Below are 26,012 nucleotides of genomic sequence, written 5' to 3' on the forward strand. Positions count from 1 at the left end.
AGAAAAAGCAGGCTCCTTTTCTTTTTCTTTCTTTCTTCTTTTTGGTCTTTAAAGTGACAAAAAGGGTAGCAGACGCACTCTTACAAACAACAGGCAAGGGTCTGTCCTCTTAACGCTGAAGTCTGATTTCAAAGTGACAGCCCTCGTCACCTCCGCACAGGACAGGCAGCGCCCACGGCGTCTGGGCCCGGAGGCCGAGGCCAGCGCCGGGCGCCCGCCAGGGCCGCGCTCTGGGCGGCCGAGGAGGGGGCGGCGCAGGCGGGTCCTGGTTCTCAGGAGCACAGACCGCGCCCGCCCGGGGGCTTGGGAGGAAGGACCCTGAAGTCCGCAGGGAGGGGAGCGCTCCCAGACAGCACCCCGACCCGGCGGGCCACCCTCACTGCTGGGCCCCTGGTCCTTCACCAACCAGATAAAGCTAAAGTCTGAGTCTCAGGAATAAATACATTCGGCGGAGAGGAGCCTCTGTGCTGCGGGGTCTGTCCTCGTGGCCAGACAGCCTGCTCCTCCCCGGGAGGCCAGGAGCAGGCTGACCCCACGGCCTGCGTTCCTGCTCGCAGCCGGCCAGGAGGTGCGCAGGGTCCTTGGACAGCACGGGGGTGCGGAGGGCGCCCCCCAACTCAGAAGCTGCAGAAGAAGAGCCGTGCCCTCATCGTCGGTGACCTGGGGGAAGCAGAAAGGGGCAGAGGTTACCTCAGGGTCGAGTGCAGGGCGGCAGGCCCCTCGGGTCCCAGCATCAGGCCAGAGCCCCCACCTGCGCCCTCTCCCTCAGGTCCAGAGACCCCCAACTCTTCAAACTCCTGCCAGCTCTCGCCATCTTGGGAGTTCCACCTCCCTCGGTCTCCCCTGACCCCTGCATCTGCTACCCCGTGCCCATACCCCACCTACCCAGGGCCCTGACCTGCCCAGGGAAGGCTGGCCCTGCAGCCCCAGGGCCGGGCACATAGAAGCCGGAGGGAGGCCGGAAGTTCTGAGCCCTCCCAGCCACTAACAACGGGGCCTTGGGGAGCTAATGGCCGTGCACGGGCCCCAGGCTCAAGGCTCAGAAGAACCAAATGCGGGGCCGTCAGAGTGTGATCGACACCCGAAAGACACATGCCCCCAGCAGGGAGCCCCCACTCACCAGAGGTGCCCTCCTGGTTTAGGAGAACCTCTGAGGGTCAGGGGGACAGATCCTTCCCCAGGTTGGTGGGGAGCCGTGGCTTCAGCCCTGCTTCCTGAGATGTCCCTACTTCCCATGAGACTACCAAGTCTCCGACGGCTGTCCCTGAGCGGGGAGAGCTGGCCGCAGGGACAGTGGACGCCTCAGCCCAGCGTCTCAGGGCCAGCCCCTCCCTAAAGGAGGCAGGGGCTTCCAGGGAGGGGAGGCTACCCAAGTCCACCCAGCCAGGGGGAGCGTTCTCCACCGGAACCCCGCACCCTCCTCTCTGCTGGTCGTGGAAGGCTCTTGGAGGAGGGAGCCCGGAAGGCAGAAGGGAGAGGCCAGGTGTCCAGGGGCTTAAAGTCCTGCTGGGCAGAGTGGCCCCAAGAACAGGGGGCGCCCACAGAGGGCTGCCAGCCACAGATCCTGGAAGGGGTGGCCCTCTGTGACCTGCTCCATCTCAGGAGGTGGAAGTGATGCAGGCGGGTCCTGGCCCAGACCAGGGGACAGTGGCAGCATCCACTCGGAAGCCGTGAGCCACCGTGACAAAACCCCGGATGGCCTGAGACCACCATGCTGGGAGGGAGCCCAGCCAGCCCCACGGAGGGGCCCCGGGGGGTGTGTGTATGTCTGTATGTGTGTCTGTGTGAGTCTGTGCATGTGTGTGTGTCTGAGGGTGTGTGCACATGTGGGGGGGGGGGGCTGGCCACCCAGGTGAGCCTCTCAGGACGCTCAGCCCGTGGACACTGCTGCCCAGGGGCACAGAATCACAAGAATGCCCACCCAGCGGGGTTTGTAGCCACTGTGCTTTGGGGAGCTCGTTCACAGAGTGACCGCAACTGAAACAAACCTCTAATGTGTCTGAAGGCACTGAGAGGTTCCGATTCCTCTCAGAAGCCTGGGGACAGATCGGTGATAATATAAAAACTACCCCAAATGAGGCAAATTCGAGTCTGCAGAGAACAGAGTTGAACACAGATAAAGTATATTCATAGTTATTTACATGGACAAGCTGCAATTTTAAATATCAACGCTGAATCTTGATTTAGCCAAAAATTACACCTGGGGGCACGTGCGGCAGGGGCACAGGGGATTATGAGGTGGCAAAATCTTCATTTTCCACAGGAAAAAGTCTATAAAGAACGTTTACACTGAGAAATCATGAAACAAGAAACCGCAGGATAAGTGCAGGAAACAGACAAACGCCTTCATACACACGTCGCCTCACGCGTGGACCTGCAAAGCCCCAGCACGGGACACGTCGCTGCAAATAAAAATCCAGTGGAAAGAAGTCGCGCTCAGGACATCTTACTGTGACGTGGGACAGGAATCAAAGCCTTCTTCCACTTTTGTTTAAAATATAAAATCCAGGAGGTTTCTGCACTGAGAAACCCAAACCTCTGCTGCTGTCCAGGCCTCTGTCACCTCCTGCCACCATCATTGCTCCCAGCTCTGCACGGCAACTTTCGCGGTCAGAGGGCAATGACCCTGCCGGCCGCACGCCTGGCTGGGAGGTGTGAAAGGGGACCTGCAACCGTGCTCCTCCTCCAGAGTGGCCGGGGGTCCAATGAGCAGGAAAGGAGCACCGGACACTTGTCCGGCCACAGCCCACCGTCGGGCTCCACCTGTGTCCTCTGCTGTCGCCCCAAGGCTGCGGGGAAAGCTGCCGGCCACGAACAGGAGCCTGACCCGGGGTGTGCAGGAGGGACCCCGCTCCAGCCCCCCGTGCCTCCCCACTGCCCTGGTCTTGGTCCTGGCCCCCAGGCCCGTCCAGTGAAGCCTCCTGGCATTGGATGGAGAGGGCTGGGGGCTCCGAAGCTGCCTCCAGAGGGATGCCAGGTACATGGCCAGGGCAGGACTCTCGAGCCAACATGGGAAAAACCTCCGAGTCCTGAGTGTAGCACCAAGGTCCTGCTAAGGAGACCCGTCCACCGAGGGGGCCGGCTTCCAGGCTCAGGGCACACCTGGGTGTGACGTCCACAAAGCCACACCCTGACCTGGGGCCCAGAACCTTCACCCAGGACCCAGATCCCTGACTTGGGACCCAGAACTCCAAATTGGGGCCCAGAACCCTGACTTGAGGATCAGACCCCCAACTCGGGGTCTAGCACAGACAGCTGCCCGAGTCTGTCTTGCTGGTCAGTGCCCGGGATGGGGTGGCCCACAGCCCATCTGGCCACTGCGTGGGCCGGGCACACGCTCGGCCCTGGGAGGGGCTCTGCCGTGTCTGCCAGCAGCAGATTTCCCTGGGCCCTTGGCAAAGAAAGATCAAAACCATAAACATAACCCTGGACCTTGCTCTGGAATTCCCTACTGCCTCCTCCCAAACTGATTGTTTGAGCCGCCAAATGTCACCCCCAAATGCCAGCCCTGGGGACGGGCCCTTCCAGACCCTAAGTGTCCCTCCCAGCAGATGCCTCAGAACAGGCCAGACACCAGGCCACAGCCTCGATGCCTGTGCTGGCTGCTGGACCCTCCCACCCCCAAGTCCCCCAGCCAGAGGCCACAGGAGAGGGACGGGTGGTGGAGGGCGCGGACCGCGGGAAGGCAGCGGTGACCGCAGCCGTGGGGGCCGGGGCCGAGTGCACGCACACACGTGGGGGGGGGGGTGCGCATGTGTCCTCCTTTGGGTGCCCAGAGTCGGGCACAGGACCATGACTCCCCAAGACTCAGGGTCAGGGAGCTCGGAGGAGGCGGTGCAGGTGAGAGGCCGAGAGAACACAGGGTCCCACAGGGGAGGAGCATCTTCCTCGGGAAGCCCTGGGGGCTCCACCCCTGCAGCACCCACATATCCCCCCACGGAGCCCGGCGGGGTACCCGCCCGGCCCAGACTGCCAGGGGCACCCATGGGAGTCCCACACCAGAGCCATGTGGCCATGTCTCCAAATCACAAGGCTCCACCTCCTCGGTCCAGCGCCACAGACCCTGAACAGCAAGATGAGCTGCGGTCGCCAGGCTCGCAGCCTGTCCACACATCTGCCCGTTCCTTCTCCCTGAGGGGGAGGCAGCTGCGAGAACACAGACCCCAGCCAGGTGACCGACACCCAGGGGCGCCCACACCGCCACGCCGGGCAGGGGTCTCGGCCCTGCTGGGGGTCCCTCTCAAACCTCCGCAACCACCAGGAGCCCGTGCGCGGCCCGGGGAGGAGGGCCGAGGGGGTCTGCGGAGACCACCAGCAGAGCCGCCAGCGTGGGCTGGGCTCAGCCGCACCCGGAGACTCAAACACCTCCTCGTATCAATTGTCTCGGGGTCTGAAGGGGCTCGAATCACAGCCAACCATGTATTGCTGCAGGCACACAGGGTGTGCGGATGAGTGAGCTGTCCAAGACCCTCCTTTGGAGATGTGCCTCGCCCGTGGGCCTCAGTCCTCGTTAAGAAAACACCCGCACAGGCCTCTCCCGCCCACAGGGGACACGTCTGTCCGCCCTGCCTGCCCTCCGGCCAGCCTAGGCCTCCATGGGGACAGCAGGTGTTCTCACAAACCTGGAGACAAATGCAGAACTTCCCTGTACTTTCCTCTTAACGGAGCAGCTCAGGGAAAAGTCCCCGAGGATGAGATGGGACCTCTGCCCGCCTCACTTCTCTCCTCCCACCCCCGCCCCTCTTTAATTATGGGATGTTCCAGGGGACCCTCCCTCAGGCCGTGGTCCCAGTCCCTCATCACAACCACCTGGGCAGCCCCACAGAGCGCCCCAGCCCTGCTGCCCCCCCAAGCCCCAATTAGAAACGACAGAAAGGACACAAGATCACCACAGAGATGTGGCTGGCAGTCGTCTAGAGAAGAGCACGTCTTTCCCGGGGGTTCCCGGGCAGGAAGACACCCCCCTGGCCGGGGACCAACTCCACTGCCCAGCAAGGCTCCCCGCCCCTCCTCAGCCATGTCCCTCCCAGGGAGTCACCCGGTGCTGTTCAGCCCAGTCCTGGCCGGGGGCCCCACCGCCCCGTCATGTCCCCGGAGGTGGACACCACATCCAGCCTCCACCCAACACAGGCCCCGACCTCCCTCAATTCCCCTGGTCCTCTAGAGGGGACAGACCTCTGAGAGTCCCCCGGCAGGGCCCTGCCTCCCATGCCCAGCGCCCAAGACCCCGCCAGGCCATACCACCCTCCCCCTGCAGTGCGCTGATGGCTCTCCTCCCTGTCTGCCATTCGCTGACCCAGGCTGATCTCAGGGGAGCTGCGTCCCTCTCCAGCAGTGTCCCCTGTTGGGCCCCGAGACCACCACCAGGAGCCCTGCAGTAAGGGTCAGCCAAGGTCGCCCTGCCCGGCCCAAGTCGCTGGCACCCCAGTGGCCAGGGCCACCCCCAGCCCTGACTGGAAGGGACAGGGCCATGTGGCCCCATAGCTGCCGTGGAACACAGAGGTCTGGGGACGGAGCCATGATGCTGGAGCCACAGGCCTCCTAGAACTGGAAGCAAACACACCTGCACTGAATGAGACTCCCCGCTGGCTGCGGTCCCCACTGCCCCTGCCGCAGCGTAACGGGAAGCTTCCAGGGACCACAGGAGGGGCCTCTGGCACGGGTGCCACGCTGATGCAGCTCGTCCGCAAAATCAGAGCTGGATCTCCCCACGAAGGTGCTGTGGGCTTGGGAAGCGACCCCCAGGCCATGCCTGACAGAGTCGGACTGACCAGGCACCCTGGGCTCACTTTCTCATGGGGGAGGGTGGGGGCCGGTTGACGAGCAGGGGGAGGTGGGGGCTGGTCGAGGAGACGGGGCATTGGGGGGGCCCCTCCCCCACAACGGGGCTGGGCCATAGGCGCCTCCGGGCAGGAAGGACGGTGGTGCCTCCAGTGCCTGGGCCCCGCGAGACAGGGAGGCCTGCTGCTCTCAGCACAAGACCAGACCCACGAGGCCTGTTTCCCCCAACCACAGCCCCCCCGAAACTGGTGACGTCAGTGCGGTTCACGAGCATAGATGAAGCGGCCACAGTTGGCAGTGAGAACCATCAAGCGTCACAAAAAAGGAAGCAGAGGAAGGTGGCCGTGGCCTGGCATCACTGATGTCACATCCTCAGGCAGAGAGCTGGCGCGAGGCCCCCAGGCAGCCAAGGAGACCCCCCTACGACCCAGCCTTCCACGGGCGTCCACCAACAGCCCCGCCATGCAAAGGCCACCCGTGGCCTGGGTGGGGACTCCATGTCCAGCCCCAGAGCCCTGCAGGCACACGGCCGTCCACGAGCCAGCACGCAGGGCCCAGCCACCTGGCTCTGCAGCTCCAGCATGGCTCTCGGGGCAAGCCAGAGCACAGCCTCGACCCAGCCAGGCGACTGCCGGGGCCCCCAAGCACCCGCCTCCCCAGTCACCTGCTTGGTCCTGTGGTGCCTTGAGCCACACCCAGACTGCACCAGGTCTGGTGAGACTCCGGCCCAGTCACAGGGGAGGGGACAAGTCCCAGGAATGCCAGCTCCTCCAGGATGGAGCCTTGGAAGGCTGTTGGTGTGGTTTCCCAGGACACGTGGAGGGTTGACACGTGCCCAACCTCCTGGTCCAGAGGCCGAGGCAGCGCCGTCTTCCAGATGGCACTACCCACTCCAACCAGATCTGCTGTGTAGACCCAGGGGTGGAAGCCTCCATCCAGCTCAGGACTCTTAACCCAGAGACACTACAGGGCAGATGCCAACTTGCCCGGGGCCTGACTGTCCTCACAGGTCCTGTCCTCCACAGCTGGGAAGCGGGTGGACAGGTGCCAGGCATCCAGCTCGGCTTCTCCAAGGCCAGGGGCTGCTGGCTGCACAGGGGACAGCCTGGCCTGGGAGGAAACCCTGCGCCACAGTCCCCTCCTGGCAACGTGGCCCGGTGTGTGGAGCACCATGAACCCAAACCAGGCAGGGTGTGTGCTCCTGCCGGGGAGGGGCGGCGCCCAGCACCCTGACCTGGCCCGGGCCCCCGTAGGCCAGGCCTCCACCTGCGTTACCGCAGGCCGGGCAGCACGTGGGTCTGAGTGCACAGGGACTTACTTCCTCAAAGAGGACCCCAAACAGAGCAACAGAGAACAAAGGAGCGGGTTGTGAAGGAGCCGGGATGGAGAACACGCGGACGCGCCCGTGCACAGGGTGCTCCGGGAGACCACCCCGAGGTGGCGCGGCTGGCGGGCACAAAGCGGGTGGGCACTGCCCCTCTGGCACACAGAGCCAAGGCCGGGCCGGGCGAGAGCTGGCCCTGAACCTGGGGGCGGGCGCTCGTGTGTCTGCCTGTGTTGCAAACACAGTGGGAAGGCAGCCTGTGCCGGGAGGTCGGCGTGGAGGAGCCGGACGCCGCACACAATCGACCTGGGACCCTCAGAAACGTGCGCAGAATCACACAACACAAATCACAATGTAAAGGAATCTCTAGATTGGAAAGGAAATGAAATCAATGACCCCAGTGGTGCGTGAGGTCGCGGCAGCGCCGAGAGAGGCGCTGGCTGTGGACCGCAAGGGCGGGCCCAGGCTGGAAAGGCTGCACGGAGAGCAGGGGTCTCCCCACCAACTGCCCACGGCGCGCCGGCGGCCTCACTACCTGAAATGATGACGCATGTGGTACATGCTGTATATAAAATGCCTGATATTTATCAGCTCTTACGTGTGAAGTTAGTAATTGTGTTAACGTCACTAAGAACCCAGATTTTCAGCATCAGAGAATAGAAACGCAAACATGAAAGTTGAGGTAAGAAAATTTGAATCAGAAAAATCAGTGTGAAGCCCTGAGCTCTTTTCTCTTAAAACGGAAATTCCAGAGTGAGAAGAGCCGACCTGCAAACAGTGAGCCCAAGAGTAGCAGGCGGCCCCCTTGTGGGGCCCAGCACGCCTGGGAAATGGCCGGCCCCGGGCCTGGGCAGAAGTGCCCATGGCAGCCGGAACCCCAGTCCTGGCGGAAAGGAAGGCGGCGGCCAGGGACTTGCGCGGCCTGAGCACTGAGGCACCGTGAGCCTGCCGGCCAAAGGAGGGGCAATCTGAGCATCACAAAGGACATTCGCACAGATGAATGGTGTCAGCTATGCTTAACGAGGCACGCCCTGGTCACTCCGGGTGTTGGGAACCCACTCGGACACCTGTCCCTCCTTCCTGTAAGGCCACATCTACAAGCGGCCAGAGTTGATGCAGGATTTCTAAGGAGCAGTGTAGGTCGCTGGGAGAGAAGGGCCCCCCAAGGGCAGCTGAGGGACCACTGTCTCTGTGGAGGGGTCCCCCCCACGTCCGAGAACACAGGACTGCAGAGCTGGGGGCCCTCCCGTGCGCCCTGGGACCCTGACCCTGGGCGGATGCCCTGTCCGAGGGCGCAGAAGCAGGATGGGGTCAGGGATGGGGATTCGGAGCTGGCGGAGGGCTTGGGGGGCTCTCTGTCTAAGCAGGCTCTTCCCTGACTTTAAGGCGTCTCGCCAGCAGGAGGGGCTGCACTTGGCTGCGAAGGCACGGACAGGCACGGACGCCCGCAGCCCTCCCCCAGGCCGGGAGAAGTCCTGCACCCTGGCATGGACCCCAGGAGAGCCACTGGGGACGCCCAGCCCTGTGTCCCTGTGCTGTGTCCTGCTGCCACCTCGCCGCCCACACCCACCTGGGGCGGCCGCAGGGACAGCCCCGGGAGCGAGAGGTAGGGCCTGAGCCCCCGCAGCAGGCTCGGAATTACAGGCCTTAGTTTCCTCTGGAACAAAATAATTAGCACCTTCCCAGAGGACCTGAATTCCCTGAGAGCAAAGCGGGAAGCCAGCTGAAAAGCCCGTCTTTAGAAGCAGAAGCACGTTTTTATTTAGAGTTGAAAGAGACAAAGCTGGTTTGGGGCATCAGCTCAAGGATCCTGTTCTAAAGGGAAGAAACACACCAGGAAAGTCAGAGCCTGGAGCCCGGATCCGGCTGCCTCCACCTCCGTGGCCAGCAAGCCCCACGTACACAGCCGCCTGGGCGCGGGCCTGCCGCCAGGCACAGCGCCGTCCGGGCAACGCTGCTCGGTTTCCGGGCTGGTCTCCGGGTTGATGCCTTCACCCCCCAGGAGCAGTCACACCGTGAAGCTGAAAGTCGGACGTGGTCCTGGCGCCACCGGGACCCCAGCCTGTGCACGCGCCCTCCTGGGACAGGGGTCAGGCTCCAGCCCACTTCACCACCAGCGCCCCTCCCTGAGCCCACGTGGCCCTCTCTCCAGGAGGCGCTGGGGGCCTGAGGCGGGCACGGCGCCCGAATGGAGTTGCTGAGGGAACGGAGGCGGCAGGGGGCAAATGGCCCGACCTTGGGACCAGGAAGATACCTTCTGTGGGAAAGGTGTGGCAGGTGCGATTCAGTTAAGAGCTTTGGGATGTGCAGATTATGCAGGATTAAGCAGGTGGCCCACAAATGCTGTCAGAGGGAGGCAGAAGAGAGTCAACACTGGAGAGGTGGCCACGGGACAGCAGGGGCAGAGGTGGGGGACGCAGCCCCAAGCCCAGGAACGCCAAAGCCCCCGGGAGCTGGAAGAGGGAGGAAGGACCCTCGCCTGGAGCCTCCGGGGTGCACAGCCCTGCTGGCACTCTGATCTGGGGCTTTGGTCTCAGGAGCCGTGAGAATACATTTCCGTTGCTTCCAGCTGCCTAGTGTGAGGTCATCTGTGCCAGTGGCCACGGGAGGCTCAGCCCAAGGTTGCCCCTCACTCAGTGAAGCAGAAAGCCTGGAGCTCGGAGCTGCCCACGGCGAGGGTGGCTCTGCTGTGTGAGCCCTGAAAGTCTCCTGCCTGCCAGCAGCCGGGCCACTGGGGCGGGGAGGGAAGGGGCTGGGGCCGCCTTGCTTCCACGGGAGGCTGGACCTCAGCCCTGGGCCCTTCCCGCTCACAGAGAGCCTGTGGATCCCCGGGGCTGAGAGGCTGGGACACCGGGCAGCATTCTGGCCTCTCCCTGCTGGGAGGCACCCCAGGTTCCAGAGGTGGCACAGAAGGAGCTGTCGGGGCTCCCAGGACCCCTGTCCCTGCACCTGCAGGGCGTGCTCTGGGTGAGCTCCCGATGACCATCCATCCCGTAATGGCTCTGTCACCTCCTGCCCTCTCTGGTGTGGTGCCTGCAGGCTGGGTGATCCCCCTGCCCCATCCGTGTGTGCGCACCACCTCCCCTGGGGTCCTTGGTCCGCCCGCCTCTCCACAGGACCCGCCAGCGCTGCCCACCCTCCGCCCAGCCCTCCTTCCTGGGCTCCCGCTGGGCCTCAGGCCTCTGGCCACCTCCATGTGCCTCTCCACTGCTCTGAGCCTCCCTACTCGAACAGCCATTCCAAGGGGCCCCCTCCCGCACTTCCCCCCACCCCCACACGGCATCGTCCTCCTAGACGGTCCCACAAACCCACAGCTCAGCCCACCTCTCCAGTGAGGCTGGACCCTGAGACGCCTCTCAGCTGAGACCCAGACCTCAGACGCCAGCACCTGGAGCACCCCTGCCACGGCAAGGGGATGGTGGTCCCCAAGTCCCAGAGCTCTCAGCACCCCCGCCCACCCCCACTGGCCTCTGGCCCACTGCTCCGTCTTCACTCCTCGCCCTCGACTGACTCCTTGTCTGGGTTTAAGCTCCGTCCTCTGTGAATTCCTCCGGCCTCCAGGCCCCATCACACTGCTGTCCCGCAGCCCAGGGTCTTTCCTCCTCAGGACCATCCACCCGTCTCCAGTGCACACCTACTGTCTGGGTCAGGCCAGAGTCAGGCCTCAGCCCAGCAGGCCCACGCTGGGCTCCGCCCCTGGCCCCTCAGAAGATGCCGGCCCTCTTTCTGCCACAGGCCCTGGCCCACAGCGCTCCTTTTCCTGGATGCTCACCCCACCCGATTAGCTCATGATAGCTCACGGTTCTAATCTCGGCTACGAGTCACCTCCTCCAGGAAGCCTTTCCGGATCCCCAATCCAAATCAGCTTCCTCACCAGGCACTCAGCTAGGAGGCCTTGACCCCTCAGCACATTCCTGTGCGTGACTACGCACAGATCTGGGGGCCGTGAGTCACAGCCCTCTCCCAGCCCTCTCTCCCCAACCCCCCAGGCGAGGGCCTCAGTGATTCTGTGTACCCTTTGTCCCGCAGGCAGCAGAGCATTCAGCCCTCAGTGGGCGGACTGGGGAGAGAAGGACGTGACCTCAGGTCTGACAGGAAGAGGCCCTGAGGCTCACGTCACCCCCAGGAGGAGTCACCATCAACTGTTAGGCGGGGGGGCCGGCCCTGCACTCTTGGGGTGTCCCTGTCCCACCTGCAGGACGAGGCCAGCTCAGTCGGCTCCTGCAGGGCCCTCACCCCTGACCGGCAGGCCTCTGGAACCTGGCCCCGCCAGCCAGGGGCACGACCCCCACCCACCCACAGGGCCCACCTATGACCCCGACAGCCGGCGCCCGTGGGGGCCTACCGACCCGCGGCAGGAGGCAGGGGAGGGGCTCCAGGAAACAGAGCCAGGACGGTGGCTGCCAACAGCCCACTCACCACCCACCCCGAGGCGGGTGCCGCTGGCACCACGAGGCAGGTGGGGAAACAGGATCAGAGACGCCAGCCCCTGGGGCCAGGGCGGGGTGGGTGCCCGTGTCTGCTCCTTCCCCATGAGGGTGCCCAGGTCCCCCATGGTGAGCCAGCCAGGCCCTACTGGCCCCTCTCAGCACCCCGAGTCTCAGAACATCCACGTGGGCACCCACCTCTCCGCTGAGCCTCCAACTGCCCTGCAAAGGGGGCGAGGGGTCTCTCGGGGACAGAGTGCTAGGCACACATCCCTGGAAGGGGCCTGGTCCCACAGCTCTGCTAGGACTCTCCCAACACAACCTGTGGGGGGCACAGACACCCCCAAATCCTGAGGTGCCCCCTGGCAGTTCCTCAGCCGTCTCAGGTGGCTGCAGGGCCAGCCGGGCCAGGCCGGGGCCGCCTGTGAGCAGGGCCTGGAGGACCACCCTCCCCAGTAGGCCTCCCAGCCCAAGCTCCAGGCCCCGTGTCCGCCCCCCAGCTCTCCCTTTGGGGGTCTGGTGGCCCCACACCTGCCTGCTCCTCCCAGGAAGTGCCCAGGGGCCCAGGACCACCACCAGGCCCCCACCAGCCACTCACACTCTGCCGAGACCCTCCTCCACACCAGCCCCACAGCCCTCAGCTCGCCTGGGGAAGCCCACCTTCCCCAGTGAAGGCGGCTCCCAGCTTTCTCTTCAAGGAGCAGACAGGAGGGGCGGCCCCCAACAGCATGGCTGGCTTTGGGGGACCAGCGACCCCACCCAGAGTGGGCGACCCCAGCTCCCTGACGCCAGCGGATCAATGGCCTGACAGTCTCAAACCTCAGCGCAGTCTTTAATCCTCAAAAACAAAACCGAAAAGCCCACCAGGCAGAGCCACCCCGAGTCCTGGCACCGAGGAGACCCCGCCCCCGCACTCCAAGCCCCACGCGCTGCTGGGGGCGGCCTGGGCTCAGTCCCAGGAGCCAGAAGGGGCCTGTCCGAGGCCCAGGCCCTGCAGCAGGCAAACCTGTCCGGTGAGATTCCTCCTCTGCTTCCTGATAAACAGAGCCAGCCCTGACTGAGCCTCCGGGTTACCTGCCTGCCTGCCCCAGGCCCCACACAACAGGGCGAGGAGGGCCGCCCACCCCTCACGCCAGCCCCCAGGCCAGGCTAAAGGTGGGCTGGGCCCCATAAGCAGAGGGGCTGGGCAGGGAGCAGCAAAGGGCGCAGGGAGGCAGGGCCCCAAGGTGGTCCCCAGGCCAGCAAGGTGTGGCCGCAGCCAGGGCGTGTCCCTTAGCCAGGCCAAGCACAGAGATGCCTTGGGAAGGCATACAGACGTCCTCTGGTCCCCCCACCCTGCTCAGGTGAGCTGGCCACCCCCCCCACGGAGTGCCCTTGATTGAGACCCTCGCTGGCTCAACTCTACCAGGTCGGTGGCAGCCCATGCCCCAGTACAGAGTCCACACTGACAAGGGATGTGCCTCGTCTGTGAGAGAAGTTTGTGCCCACCACCTGGGAGCAATTCAGGTGGTGACACAGGAAGGGGAGGGGACAAGGCCTCAAGAGCCCTGGTGGTGACCCCGCCAGTGACCCCCACCCAGACACTCAGCAGAGTGTGAGCTGCTGGTGGGGGCCTGGTGGTGGTCCTGGACCCCTGGACACTGCCTGGGAGGAGCAGACAGGTGGGGGCCACCACACCTCTCATCACTGCTTCCTCAATTCTGGACAGCTGCACCTGGCACAGGAGTGAGGGGGCTCCAGGCACCCCACAAACCCCCTCCCCAGCCACACGCAGGCCAGCCCTGCCCGGGCCTGACGGCTTGTCACCTGGGAAGTTGGCACCGGACAGGTGGGAGGGCAGGCGGGCCAGGCCAGACAAGGTCACCTGAAGGTCGGGAGATGAAGGCAGAGGCGCAGCTGGGGTGGACGACCGCTCTCGTCCTCGGTGCACAGCACCCCCATCTCTGCGTCTGTGGGCACGGAGCCAGGAGAGGCTGTGGGTAGCCCCCACCCACAAGGGACCCCACCCCGGCAGCTGGCGCCTCCCAGCCCACGGCCTGCACAGAACCAACCAGGGAGGGGCAGGGGGAGCTAGCCCTGGGAAAAGTCGCCGCCAGGGCCAGACACCCGCCGCACACACCCTGCTGCCCAAGGTCCAGAGCCGGGGCCGTGTCAGAGGAGAACACGCCCCGCATCTCCCTGCGTCTTGGGGCCCGGGGGGCTCACGGCAGGCGGCCTCAGCCCCTCGGCTGCTTCCTGATACCCACCAAGGTGACCAGACATGCCATGTGGTGACGCCCCAAACCCACCTGGTGACACGGCAACTGCACACGGTGATGCTTCCAACCCCACAGAGGCTCCGTCTAAGGCCTGTGCCGGGGAGCCCACAAAGGTCTCCTGGGGGAGAGACGGAGGACGAGGCACTGGCCCGGGGACAGACCCAAGGGCCCCTCCAGGAGTCCGGAGCACCTGGCACCGAGGTCCAGGAGCCACGTGTCACTGACGAGGGGAGCCCACTCTGGCACCAGGAGGTCGGGGCTGGGCTGTAGGAGCTACATCTGAGGGCAGGCAGCGCCGTGACCCTCCCCTTCCTGCAAAGTCAAACCCCTGGACGGGTGTGGGGGGAGGGCAAGCTCCTGCCTGGGAAGAGAGCACCAGAGGAAGCCCCTCCCTGTGCTCACTCCCAGCCCCCCACCAAAACGTCCATCTTTAAAATGCACCCCTTCCTCCACAAGGCTAGAGAAAGAGTAAGGAGACCTTTGACGGCCCTTTGAAAAATGGCCGCAAAACACACATGCGCTCCACTATCTGGACAAGTGACCGACGGCTGGCCTGCCTTCAGAGCGCCACACAGCCAGCAAGCAGGATGGCCTTCCAGATGACCCCCTTCAGAGCCAGACGGCCAGGGGCACTCGCCTGCCCCTGGCTCCCTGACGCCCAGGGCAGAGGGTCAGCCCAGACGCAGACACGGCGGGGGCAGCCGGACAGAGGCCACCCTCCGTGCACACACTCACCTGGGCAGGACCCGAGCTATGTTTCAAACTGGGTTAAGAGCTCCCTGATTTCCGGGGCCACGTGCTGCGCGGCCTTGGCAGCCTCTGTTATAGCTTTCCGATACATCCCCTTCTTCTTACGGTTAAATCTCAGTTTGAAAAATTCAGAGAAAGGGGAGAGTTTTGAAATAGACAAGAACGATGTAGTCGGAGAACCAAACCACGAAACCTTCGCTTCTTGCCAGGAGGGCTCCCCGTCCTCCTTCTGGCTAAGACTGATGTCCAGGACACGCGCTGGCCACCAAGGAAAGCCATGAACCTTACCCCACACGACGTCCCCTACAGCCACGGTCCTTCCATCCTCGGTCACACACTTGGAGACGCTCTGCGTGTGCAGCCTGACCGTGAGGGGCGGGACCGTCGGCCGTGCATCCTGGGACGAGGACGAGGATGGCAGGGACACACCGTCGCCGGACGAGAGGTCACACGGGTCTGGTGACGCCACTTCGGAGCCAGACGATTTGGACTCGTCCAGGCTGTCGCCGCTCCACGCGGACTCACCAGCACAGCCCGTTCGTGGGGGGCCGGCGGCCAGCAAAGCCAGGCCATGGCGCCCGTGCTTGCCCCGGGGGCACCCCTTGCAGCCGTCGTCCTCGCCGGAACTTCCAGAAGACAAGTCCACCAGCCCCTGGTGGGCAGGGCCGGTGGCCAGGGGGGCAGCGGAGCCGGCCCGGGGGCCACGCCCGGGGCCCTTCAGCTCGTCCACCAGCTCGGCCCTGTAGACGGGCTCCTGCTCACCGGCCCCCACGCGGCGAGGCTTCAGGCGGATCCTGGGGGGCAGCGGTTCCATGCCGGGGGGCACAGGCCGAGTCAGCTTCAGCTTGGGGATGGAGGCGAGGGGCCCACTGGGTGGCCTGTCCCTTGGCACCTCAGGGTCCTGGCCGCCGCCATGCGGGGCCTGTGGGGGGCAGAAGGGCTCCAGGGAGCCATGCACACGGGAGGGGATCTCCACCACCTCGCCGGTGCCCTGGGGCGTGCTGTAGGAGATCTTGATGACGGGGCTTCGCGGGACCCGGGCCCTGGCCTCCTCCTGCCTCTCCCGCCTGCTTCTCTTCACAGCAGCCGCGGCATCACCCCCGCCGTCGGGGTCCTCGGACTTGCGGGACTCCCTGTCGGGGCCCGGGCCACCGCCCAGCCTCCGGCGCGGCCGGGGGGCGGCCGGGGGGCCGGTGCTGGCCTCTGGGGGGCTCAGGGTGCTCTTGCACTTCTCACAGAGGATTTGGCGTGGCCGCAGGCGGATGGGGCTCAGGGCCAGGTGGCCCGGGTCACGGTTGCGGGACAGGCGCCTTCGCGTCCTCTTGATGCCCCGGGGGGGCGGCTGTGGCACCCACTGGCGGTACGTGTTTCTCAGCCAGAGCGGAGGAGGGAAGGGGGCGCCTTCGAAGTAGGGCGGGAATGGGGGCAGGCTTCCGGCGGGCAGCGGTGGCACGAGGGGCGGGGGCGGCTCAGGGCAGGTGGTCTCAGGGGGCCGGTCCCCACAGGGTGGTGGAGGGGGGCCTGTCCCCAGCTGCATTGCCTCCACGTCCCTCTCCGTGGGGGCCAGGCTGTGGCAGCCGTTGACGGGGGGGTCCTGGGCCTGGGGCAGTGCAGCCGCCGGGGGCAGGCCGAAGAGGCCAGACCTGGCAGTGGGGAGACAGAAAGGCAGAGTCAGAGCAGTGGGGTCCCCGCATACAGCCCCCACCCCGAGGGCCCAGCAGGACCTGGGGTCTGTCCTGTCGTGGAGCACCTGGAGGCTTCAGAGAGAGGCAGATGCCCCAAGCATCCACCACAGGGGCACCCACACGGCGAGGTCACGCAACTAGCATCAAGGCCACCTCTCCATTCCCACTGGCACTGAGCGTCCAACCCTCAGTTCCGGGCGACAAGGAGAACAGGGGCTCGAAGCTGGAGGCCCCGCGCTGGCCTGGGGGCCCAGGAAGCCTGGGGACGGGGGCTGGGGTTCTGGGATGGGCCTGACCCGGCCCACTGGGGGCCAGCTGCTCTGTAGCCAGTGGTCTCGGCTCACAGGCCTGGTCTGCTCACTACCCCCTCCCTGGGGGAAGTACTCCCAGGAGTGTGCCCCCGGGAGAACCCCCAGCCCCAGGGCCCAGGACAGCCCACAGGACCGGGGTCCCAGGCACCAGACATGTGTCTGGGGGTGGGGACCACACACGGCCAGGCCCAGAGCCACAGCCACAGCCCAGTGAGGACAGCCTCGCCCACCAAACCAAAGCCCTGGGTCCGGGAGACAACCTGCTCCCTCCTGAGTGCTAAGTTGGCCCCAACTGTTTCTACTGCCCTCAGGTAAGGGTGTCACCCAGGCCGCCCCTGCCAATCACGACCTGCGAGGACCGCCCCTCCTGCCTGGCACCCTCAGCCCCTTCCCTCAGGATCCCCAGCCCCAGGTCAGAGGGGGCCAGGTGGCACCAATAAGGCCACGTGACCCAGGGGAAGGGGCCAGAGAGGGCAGGGGGCCCGCCTCCCACGAGGCCCACAACCGAGGCTGAGCGCGGCCAGCACCCCCAGGGCTCCCCAGCCGGGACCGTCTCCCCGGGAAGTGCAGGGCCAGCGGCCTCCACTCAGATCTGGGGTTTGCGGCTGAAAGTCGGTGGGCAGTGCCTGTCCAGGGCCACCGGTGCCCCCAGAACCACATGCCGTGTCTGCTGGGAAGCCGCGTCTGGTCACGGAGCTGGTCACGGAGCCGCAGGAGGCGGGGCTGTTCCAAACAACCGAAACCAAGCCAGAGTCCGCAGCTCTTCCCACGGCAACACACGTGCGACTTAATTCGTAAGACTGCTTTAGCTAAAAACTGCCAGTTTTCATTTTTAAGCATAAACCAGACTTCCAGCCACGCTGAGCGAGATGAGGTGTAGAACGCCGCGCCTCAGTCTTTCTCTCCCTTTTGTATTTAATCAGAGTGGAACCAGCAGTGGGCTTTGCTGCATCTCAGTTTCCAGAGGGCCCCGGCACGTGCTGTTCCCCGGAGGGCTCTCGGCCGCTAAGACGGGCCGACCACCCGCAACAGCCCTGTCCCCAGCAGGTGCCCCTAGGCACCCACGGCGGGAGGGCTCCCCGGCCCTCCAGACCAGGCCCAGGGATGCGGCCGGGGGGAGCGGGTGCAGGTGGCGTGAGAAGCGGGGATCCAGAGCCAGGCAGGAGGCCCACATGTTGGGGGGACAGGCGAGCGGCCGCAGGGTTGTCGAGTCCCCGGCAGCCCGACGTGGGAGGGGACACCCGCCAGGGGAACACCACCCAACTTCCGTTTAACTCACTATCCCTGGTAAAAGCCCCAAGTCACATCAAACTTTAATTTCTCCTTTTTCCTGTCAAGTGTGATTCCTTTTCTTTGAGGCCCACCCCGCCCCCGAGTCGAATGTCTCGGTAGGGTCGAATGTCTCGGTAGGTAGAGCTGCAGGGGGTGGAGGAGGTCATGTTCTCATCAACGCCCAGAGGCTCCAGCAAGCCAGGGCCTTGGCCACAGGGATGCCGCTCATTCAGACAGCTGACCTGCAACCTGTGACCCATGACTGAGACGGGGGGGGGGGGGGTACAGAAACGGAGGGCAGCAGAACCGGCCTGGGGGAAGCGCCCAGCCGCGGGCCGCAGCAGGGGACCTGGCTCCCTCTGAGGTGGGATTCTGCTCCGGGCCTGGGCCCGTCATGGTGGTTCTCCCCCCACATCCCCTCACCATCACCTGCTGGGCGTGTGACTCTTCATGGGCCCCTTCCCTGGGAGGATCAAGCCATCCCCACTGGGCTGGCACCCACTAGGGCCCCTGCAGCCACAGGCCTCCGTGTCCCAGCTGGCAAATGGCAACAGCCACAGTCACCCCTGCAAGTGGTAGCCGCACGCTGGGCCCGGGCTTGGGAAGTGGGCCCGTGTGACCTCCACACCAGGATGGGCAGAGACTTTCAGCGGAAGAGGGGTGGGAAAGGGGGCTCCAAGGTCACACCCTCAACTATCAGCTGCTGCCGCACCAGCCCTAGGCCGGGCACCAGGCAGAGACAGGCGCACAAACCCCACGCCTCACGGCCCGCCGGCCAAGGCAGCCACACTGAAGTCAGGTCCGACCAGCACCCAGCCAGGCGTGCGGGCTAAGGGCCGCCCCGCGGCACTGCTGAGCCTGGGACGGGTGCTGTGCAGCCACCAGGCCGAACATAGTCATTGTCCAGCTCTTTACAGGAAAAGTCCGCCTGAGTCCAGGTGTGGGAGGTAAGGCCCTGCCCATAGCTGCCTGCCCCAACCCAGGGTCATGACAGGCTGGTGTGTCACCAAACCTCACCTGAGTCCCAGGCCTGGACCCCATACTGAAATCAGCACCTGGTTCTTCCCTTCAGCAAGCCCCCTGTGGGCATTCAGAACAGACGGAGAATTCTGCACACTAAACTTGTACTCACACCCAGGCATGTGCGTGCGCATGCACACGCACGCACACACATATACATACACACTATCGTACATACACACACACCAGAGCGTCCCACACACCAGGCCATGAACTGTCACTCTGAGATCCTCCCTCTTCATCTGCACGCCCACTGCCCCACCTTCCCAGGCCCCTGTACTGTCATCCCCCTAGGACCCTGCCCATATCCCGTTCTCGGGCTCCCTCCCGCCCACCATGCCCTGGCCTGTGCCCTGAGATCAGCCTGCCTGTGCTTTGCAGAGCCCCTCCTGCCAGCTGGGGCTCCAGGACCTCGGGAACCCCAGGAGCAGGATCCCTGGGCAGGCCTCCGCAGCCCCCCGCAACCCCATCTTCCCTCTAGGAGCCCTCCCCGGCAGGCCTCCATGCACAGCCAGGGTGGGTGGGGTGGTGGGGTAAGTCACCAGTCCCCAAAGACCCCACAGCTCGGCTCCAGCCAGGGAGGTGTTTGCCCCCTGTTTGTTGCATACACCCATCAGGGGGTCTCTTGGCCGGAGATCCAGGCTCTGACTTAAGCCAGGGCCCTAACCTGTGGGCCCCTGGGGGGGCCGGGCCTGAGCCCACCAGACATAGGCCGGGTCTGGCAGTCGACCCCTCCCTGCCCTGGTAGGTCTAACTGGGAAGCAGCCCTGGCCGTGAGCAGTGCCCGGGGCGGGAGAGCAGGCCTGTCCCTGCCGGGGGTGCACACTCCCTCCGCCCACGGGGCCATGGCTGTGGCCTGGGCGGGGGTCCTTCCAGACGGCAGCTGTGGCCCCACGGAGGGGCACTGCTGCTGCAACATTGCAGGCAGCCTGACTTCCTTCCCAGAGTGGCTGCAGGGCCCCGGCCCCACCCATGGCTGCCGGGCAGGTAAACAATGGCTCCCAGGCTGTAGGTCACGCAGCAGGCACCCCGTCAATAGCCCCACGAGTCCCCCATCACCGCCACTGCCACTTTTCTGATGGCATAGTGAGGTGGGGGGAGACCAGGGAGCCCAGCCAGGCAGGTGACAGGCGGGGTCCATGACTGTGTCCCGGCGCCGCTGCCCCAGGCACGGGGACAGCAGCACAGGCCAGTCTCTCTGGGAAGGACCTCAGCAACCCAATCCAGTGGGGCAGTACGTGGACCCCTGGGCACAAGGCGTAGCACTGCTGAGGCCCTGTGGCCCGTCCAGATGAGGCCAGGCTGTGCCCACACTGGCCAGCATCCAGGGATGGAGGCCAGTCAGCCTAGCAGAGCCTTGCAGGGGACACTGCAGGGCCTCGGCAGGCAGAGGGCTGGGGTGGCCCTGCAGCCAGAGAGATGACCTGCAGGCCCAGAGCGAGGGGCCCAGGTGCCCCCGCCGTCCCGCCCTCTGCTGTGCTGAGGGTCTGGATGCACTGGGCCCACCCAGGTGGGCTCTACCTGAGGGTGGGGAAAAGGAGCAGGGCCCCGGGGACTGGGTGACTCCCAGGGGGAGCCAGCTGGCCAGCACCTCCTCACAGAAAACCCCAGGGCCCTGAGGCTGACTCTGCATTGCGTCCTTGGGGAGCTGGGGGAGGGGTAAACGGCCTGAGCTCTAAGGAGAGGCCGGGAAGGCAGGGCCTGGGATGCCAGGTTCTCACAGGGAGCTTCAGCCAGGAGGTTTGAACATGGGTCAAGCCCAAAAGCAGAGTTATTTCCCCACAGGGACAGAAGACAGAGCGTCCAGGGTCACCTACCACTCTGCTGGGGGGGCTCGGCCCCAGGGGCCCAGAGAGGAGCGGCCTGGCCTGCAGTCCGTGGGACACCGGTGGCCAAGCCTCCGCTCACCAACATCTCTGGGGTTCGATTGTGCGTCCAGCCTAGCAAATCCCCAAGCAGCCGGGCCTGAGTGGGCCCACGGCCAGCAGCAGCACAGCCCAGCCGCCAGCTCACAGCTGCCCCTTAGCCTTCCTGCTCTGCAGGCTCTGGCCAGGGCACCTTTGGTGCCCAATGGCAGCTCTGACCCTAGCCAGGTCCACGTCTGCCCTGGACCTTCCTCACCCTCCCCGGGGGAGAGATCACGCTGGTGTCCTGTAAAGAGGCGAGATGTGGCTCCTGGAACAGAAATGTCCCAGGGGCCAGGGGCCCATGGAAGCACCCATGTGGGCAGGAGCCTGCAGCCCCAAGACAGGCCTGAGTCCCAATGGCAAGGCACACCCTGCAGCCGGGCTGTACGCCCCAGTGCTGGTTTAGAAAATACACAGCAGTTTCTCTCTCCCACAGCCCCGCAACCAGCCAGCCACAGGGCCGGAGCCCCAGGGAGGCGGGGCAGGCACGCAGGACCTCAGCAGGCCTGGAGGCCCCTGTGCTCAAGGACACAGGGAGAGCTGCAGCCCGGACACCAGAGCGGCCCCTCATCCAGGGCTGCACAGGGGCCCTGCCCCTGCCCCACAGGTATCAGCCGAGGGTCTCCGGGGAGCGCTGGCGTCGTGGCCCCCAGAGTCCTGGAACAAAGGGTTAAAACCCATCGGCATCATCCCAGGAAAACCCAGATGCCTGCGTTCCCCGCCAAGCCCTCTGAAGGCAGCCCCAGAGCACAAGGCCGGGCTCCCAGCCCACACCCCACACCCCCTGGAGCAGACCTAGAACCAAGCCACGCCGGCCAGGTCCCTCTGTGGGGCACCTGCCCACAGCCACCCGATGGTGCACCAAGCACCTTGCTCTCAGTCCCTCCAGTTCCCAGAGGGCAGGGGAGGCAGCCCAGCGGGTCCCGTCCTCATTGGCCCTGTGAATTGTCCCAGGAGCGGCTGCCAGGCACCAAGCCTCCTGGGATAAGGGTGCACCCAGGATGGTACAGGGGTGCCCTCCCGCCCAGGGCCAGGCTGTGGCTGGGAGTCTTGGCTGGCTGAGTCTCCAGAAGTCCGGGGGGTGGGGGTGGGGCCACAAAGGCCAGCAGCACCCAGCCTTCCAGCAGCAGGACCCAGGAGTCTTGCGTGGTCATGGCGCCCTGGGTGACTCACACTGGGGAAGTTTGAGAAACACCAGCTTAGAGGTCAAGGCCAGAGGCTGCAGGTTGGCCAGATCTGACAGGCAGCTGGCCCTCATGCCCACTGTCCGTGAGACCAGCCCTTCACCACTCTGAGCCTTTGCTGTCTTCAGGCCCCCGGCCCTAGCCAGGGTCATCCCACCAGAGGTCCTCAACCAGAGGCACACCCCTAAATCACCCAGAGAACCACGCCCACACCCACCCCGCCCCCTCGCCTGGAGAGCTGGAGCTCCGGGGTTAGGGCAGGCACGGGCCTTCTGCACCCTTATATGTCAGAAGGAATCACTGCCTTGCGGAGACGCCAGGAGGACCCTTCACCACAGAAGAATGCCGAGGACTTAGGCCACTTCCCCGCACACAACACACAGTAGGAGCTCAGTGAATGTATGTGAATGAGGGAGCCAGGCAGCACTCATGCAGGTTGGACACTCAGATGGGAGGAGGCCCTGGGCACCCGCCCAGCAGCTCCATGCACCTGCTGAGACCTCAAGCTGGCCTCTAGGAGCTCCTCTTCCCTCTGCGGAAGGATGGGCACTCAGCACAGAGCTTCCAGAGAGCCGGTGGGATGGGGGGTGGGGGCTGGAGGGGGCACTGCCTCTCCAGTGCAGGGTGGCTGCTGGGCCCCGCTCCAGGAGAGAAACCGGGAACCTGCATGAATGCCCCCCGGGGACCAGTCCGCTCTCCCAGGCCCCAGGTCTATGCAGGCACTCAAGGAGCGCTGATGCAGGAGTCACTGGCACACGCCCGGCTGCTGCATCGCGGGCACAGGGCGGCTGCGGCCTGCTGCCCGGAACAGACCTGGCACCAGCCCACTGCTCTGGGGCCCGTAGGCTCCCGGGGGTGTGCGGGCATGTGGGACCGGAGCTCCCAGCTGCTCTGGCCTGCCTGTCACTGCCCACACCCTCCATAGACACGTAGGGGAGGGGGCGCCCTGAGGAGAAACTGGCCCCAAGGAAGGCAGTGGGCTCCGGGACCCCGAGGCTGGAGGCCGGATCCTCTCTGCCAGAAACGCCCAGGCTGGATGTAGGCTGCCTCTAAACCCTGCCCGGCCAGCCAGCTGTCAACTCGAGCACTGCAGCTCCTACTATTTACAGTAGAGAACTGGGATCACGGTGAAGCTGATGGTGACCAGCAGGGGAGAGGCGAGGAGGGGCGGGAGAGGAGGCAGCTTCAGGGCCAGCCTCGGACAACTGGAGGAGCTGGGAGGGGCCAGGCTGATCCTCAGATTCTCTGCAGGGATGGGGGTGGGGGAGCAACACAAGTCAGAGAGAGGCGCTGCTGAGCAGAGCTGTGCCCACCGTGGCCCAGCTCCTGGTTCCGTGGGCGGCTCCGGTTACAGCCGAATGTGGCCGTGGCGGGGTTGACGCCCACGCGCCCCACAGCTGCCAGTTCCCCTGCTGGGATCCCAGCAGAGCCTGCTTCCCTCCACAAGGCCAAACCAGGTTATCCACAGGCCTCAGGAGCCAGAGCCCCGGCTGGAGGCAGAGAGAAAGGGAGGGGAGTCTGCAGCCTCTGCAGACATCCCTAACCACAAGTCGGCCCCGGAGCCTCCCCTGTCCTGAGTCAGGGAGTCCAAAAAACGGAGTGGGGACCCTCTCTTGCAAGTGTCCCTCTCTAGGGAGGAAGAGCCAGGCAGGGCCAAGCAGGCAAAGCTGGAGTGCAGCCCAGCACAGAGGCAGGAGCAGGAACAGGCCCAGGGCGGCAGCCCTGCCTGAGGGAGGAAGTGGTGCCCTCAGTGACAGGGGACCTCAGCCACCCCAGGGCACAGGCTGGGCAGCTTCCAGGTGGCTATGCGGCAGCCCCCGAGGATCACTCAGTCCCACCAAGCACTCTCTGCAGTAGCCAGCACGGAGCAGGGCGACAGTCACCTGGGAGGCCATATGTTAAGTCACATGACTTGTACGTAAATGGCTCTCGCACAGTTAATGAAGAGATAATGCCAGAGGGGTGACTGTCAAAAGGTGATGGTCCTCTTCGCACGTCCGTGCCATCAGCACAGAATCTGGGCTCCACTGAGGGGAAAAGTTGGGCCTTTGCAAAGGGAGCTGCTTACTGCTCCGGGTGTGAAATAAGGCCCAGCCAGAGCCCAGAATATTAGTGCCTGATTAATGCCTCATCATTTATCTGGGCGACAGCTCACTACCATGTGACACTGTATCCAGGAGACTCTTTCCCGCTGCAGGACTCCCTGCAGCGGCGCACAGGTGCTCTCGGGGTGGATTTGCCCCAGGCCGGCCCGGGGACCCCTCCACCAGAGAAGCTGAGTTCCGGCAGGGCTCAGGGCGCTGCTCTGCAACTTGCCTCTTTTCATTCCTGCTCGGCCAGGGACTCCTCGACCCGAAAGAGTGTTTTCAAACCCAGCCGCTGGACACAACTGCTTGCCACCAACCCAAACCTCAGCCCTGACTGGCTCCTGGGAGCCTGGGGGCCCCATTACATTAGGCACGGCACCCCCATTTGTGAGTAACTGACAGGGCAAGTGCGGCCGCACATCTGAACCCACTCCCCGCCCCCCAACTCCCAACGGATGACAATTCGGAAGACAGCCGAATTCAACAGTGCGTCTGAACAAAGAAAAGTGCGTTAATTATGGCAGACGTGCGGAGTTCGGGGAGCGGGGCTGCGCGGCGGTGGGCACGGGCTCTAGGGCTCCACGCGCAGCGCCCAGGCTCCCGCTTGGCGCCCACCGCCGCTCCCCGCCCGGCCGCCCAGTCCCCCTCCCGAAAAGTCGCGACGACTTTGAGAACCACTTTCGCCCCCCGAGTGGCGGCCGCGATCGCGCACCCCGAAACCGTGGCCGGGGAAACCGAAAGCGGGCGCTGGCGCCGAGCTGCCCCGCCCTGGAGCCGGTCCCGGCGCTGGGCCAGCTTGGGGGGGGGGTCCCGAGGCGATTCCAGGGGTGTCCCGGGGCCCGCGCCCCCGCCCCCGCTCACTTTTTCGTGCAGTCCAGCAGGATCCCGGCGAAGCTGCGCTCGCCACAGTTCACGGTGACCAGCAGCGCACCGTTGACGACCTGCTCCACCCGCACGGGTAGCCGGCAGCCGGCCCGCGGCTCCATGCTCCGCGTCCCGGCCCGGCCCCCGCCCCGCGCCGGGTCAGCCCCGCGCGTGACGCCGCCCGCCGGCCGCCTGACGTCACAAAGCTCCGCTCGGGGCGGCCTCCGCGAGCGGGCCGGGGGCGCGGGGAGGGGCGCGCGGGGCACCCGCGCCCACAGACGCGCGCCGGGCCGTGCGGCCTCCACACTCGGCGTGGAGACGCACTGCGGAGCCCCGCCGAGATGGGGCAGGATGGGGCAGGATGGGGCAGGGCTGCGCTCCACCCCCGGCGACGCGGGCCGCGAGCGCCCGCGGAAAGGACTGGAGAGCCGGCGCCGGAGGGCGGCGGGAGACCTGCCCCAGCCCCTGCTCTAGGGACCCTTCGCTCCCGGTCCCGGGCCCAGCTGGGGCGCCTGCCCCTCCCGGCCCCAGGGTGTCTTCCTTGCTCCCCTCCTGGTCCTGGCCCTGGCCCGGGTCCTCCCTCACTCCCCGTACCCCCGGGTTCCCCGCCTCCAGGTCTGGCGCCCGGGTAGCCACCCGGGCTCTGCGGGGAGGAAGTCCCGGCGGCGCGAGCAGGAAGCGGGCAGGCCGGGCCGAGGAGACGCAGGGCGCCGAGGAGACACCGGCGGCCACGCTGCAGCGGCCCAGTGTCGCCCTCGCTGCGTGGGGGGCATTTGGCGACCCCCCTGTGCTGGCACCTTCCTGGGTGACGACAGGGCGCGCGCCTGGTTCTGGGCTGCCCGCAGCAAGCTTAGGGAGGGTGATCCCCTTCCTCAAGTGTCGGTCTCGTGCCCCTGGGGCGCCAGGGTAACAGCGAGTCCTGTGCGACCCCGCCGCGACCGGAGGGGCCAGGGCGCCACGCAACCAGTTCACTATGGAAAGGACTGACTTCCCCGAGAGAGAGCGGGGCTCCCTGGCGCGCGCAGCCTGGCCGCTGTTAGGAGTGGGAGGTGGAGGCGCCAAGCGGACTAGGGACCCCCGCCCACCACAAGCTCTAGACTTTCCCGAGCGCTTGTGCGTCCCGCACGCGACTCGGGACCCCG

The 26,012-nt window shown here is 65.5% G+C and overlaps 1 protein-coding gene across 3 annotated transcripts; it reads right to left on the reverse strand.

Annotated features, from left to right (window-relative positions):
* PWWP2B (PWWP domain containing 2B) lies at positions 1–25,658 on the reverse strand. Of its 3 annotated transcripts, none has more exons than XM_074373343.1 (3): positions 25,465–25,658; positions 14,526–16,183; positions 1–660 (listed from the first exon to the last, which is right to left on the reverse strand). In XM_074373343.1, exons 1-2 carry the CDS (start codon positions 25,641–25,643, stop codon positions 14,542–14,544), a joined length of 1,821 nt encoding a protein of 606 aa, XP_074229444.1. In that variant the 5' UTR covers positions 25,644–25,658; the 3' UTR covers positions 1–660; positions 14,526–14,541. The 3 variants fall into 3 exon arrangements, with proteins under 3 accessions (XP_074229444.1, XP_074229446.1, XP_074229445.1); XM_074373345.1 differs by having other exon boundaries at positions 3–660; positions 14,829–16,183; XM_074373344.1 differs by lacking the exon at positions 25,465–25,658 and adding an exon at positions 24,868–25,391 and having other exon boundaries at positions 4–660.
* Positions 25,659–26,012: the final 354 nt, after the last annotated feature.

This window comes from Camelus bactrianus, chromosome 11, assembly GCF_048773025.1.
Source record: "Camelus bactrianus isolate YW-2024 breed Bactrian camel chromosome 11, ASM4877302v1, whole genome shotgun sequence".
NCBI classification, from domain to species: Eukaryota; Metazoa; Chordata; class Mammalia; order Artiodactyla; family Camelidae; genus Camelus; species Camelus bactrianus.

Coding starts and splice junctions, on each gene's coding strand:
- PWWP2B (XM_074373343.1), bottom strand. CDS start 25,643: ATGCCCCCCACGCAGCGAGGGCGACACTGGGCCGCTGCAGCGTGGCCG. Junction 16,184..25,464: donor TGGAGGCGGGGAACCCGGGG/GTACGGGGAGTG, acceptor CCCCACTGCCAG/GTCTGGCCTCTTCGGCCTGC.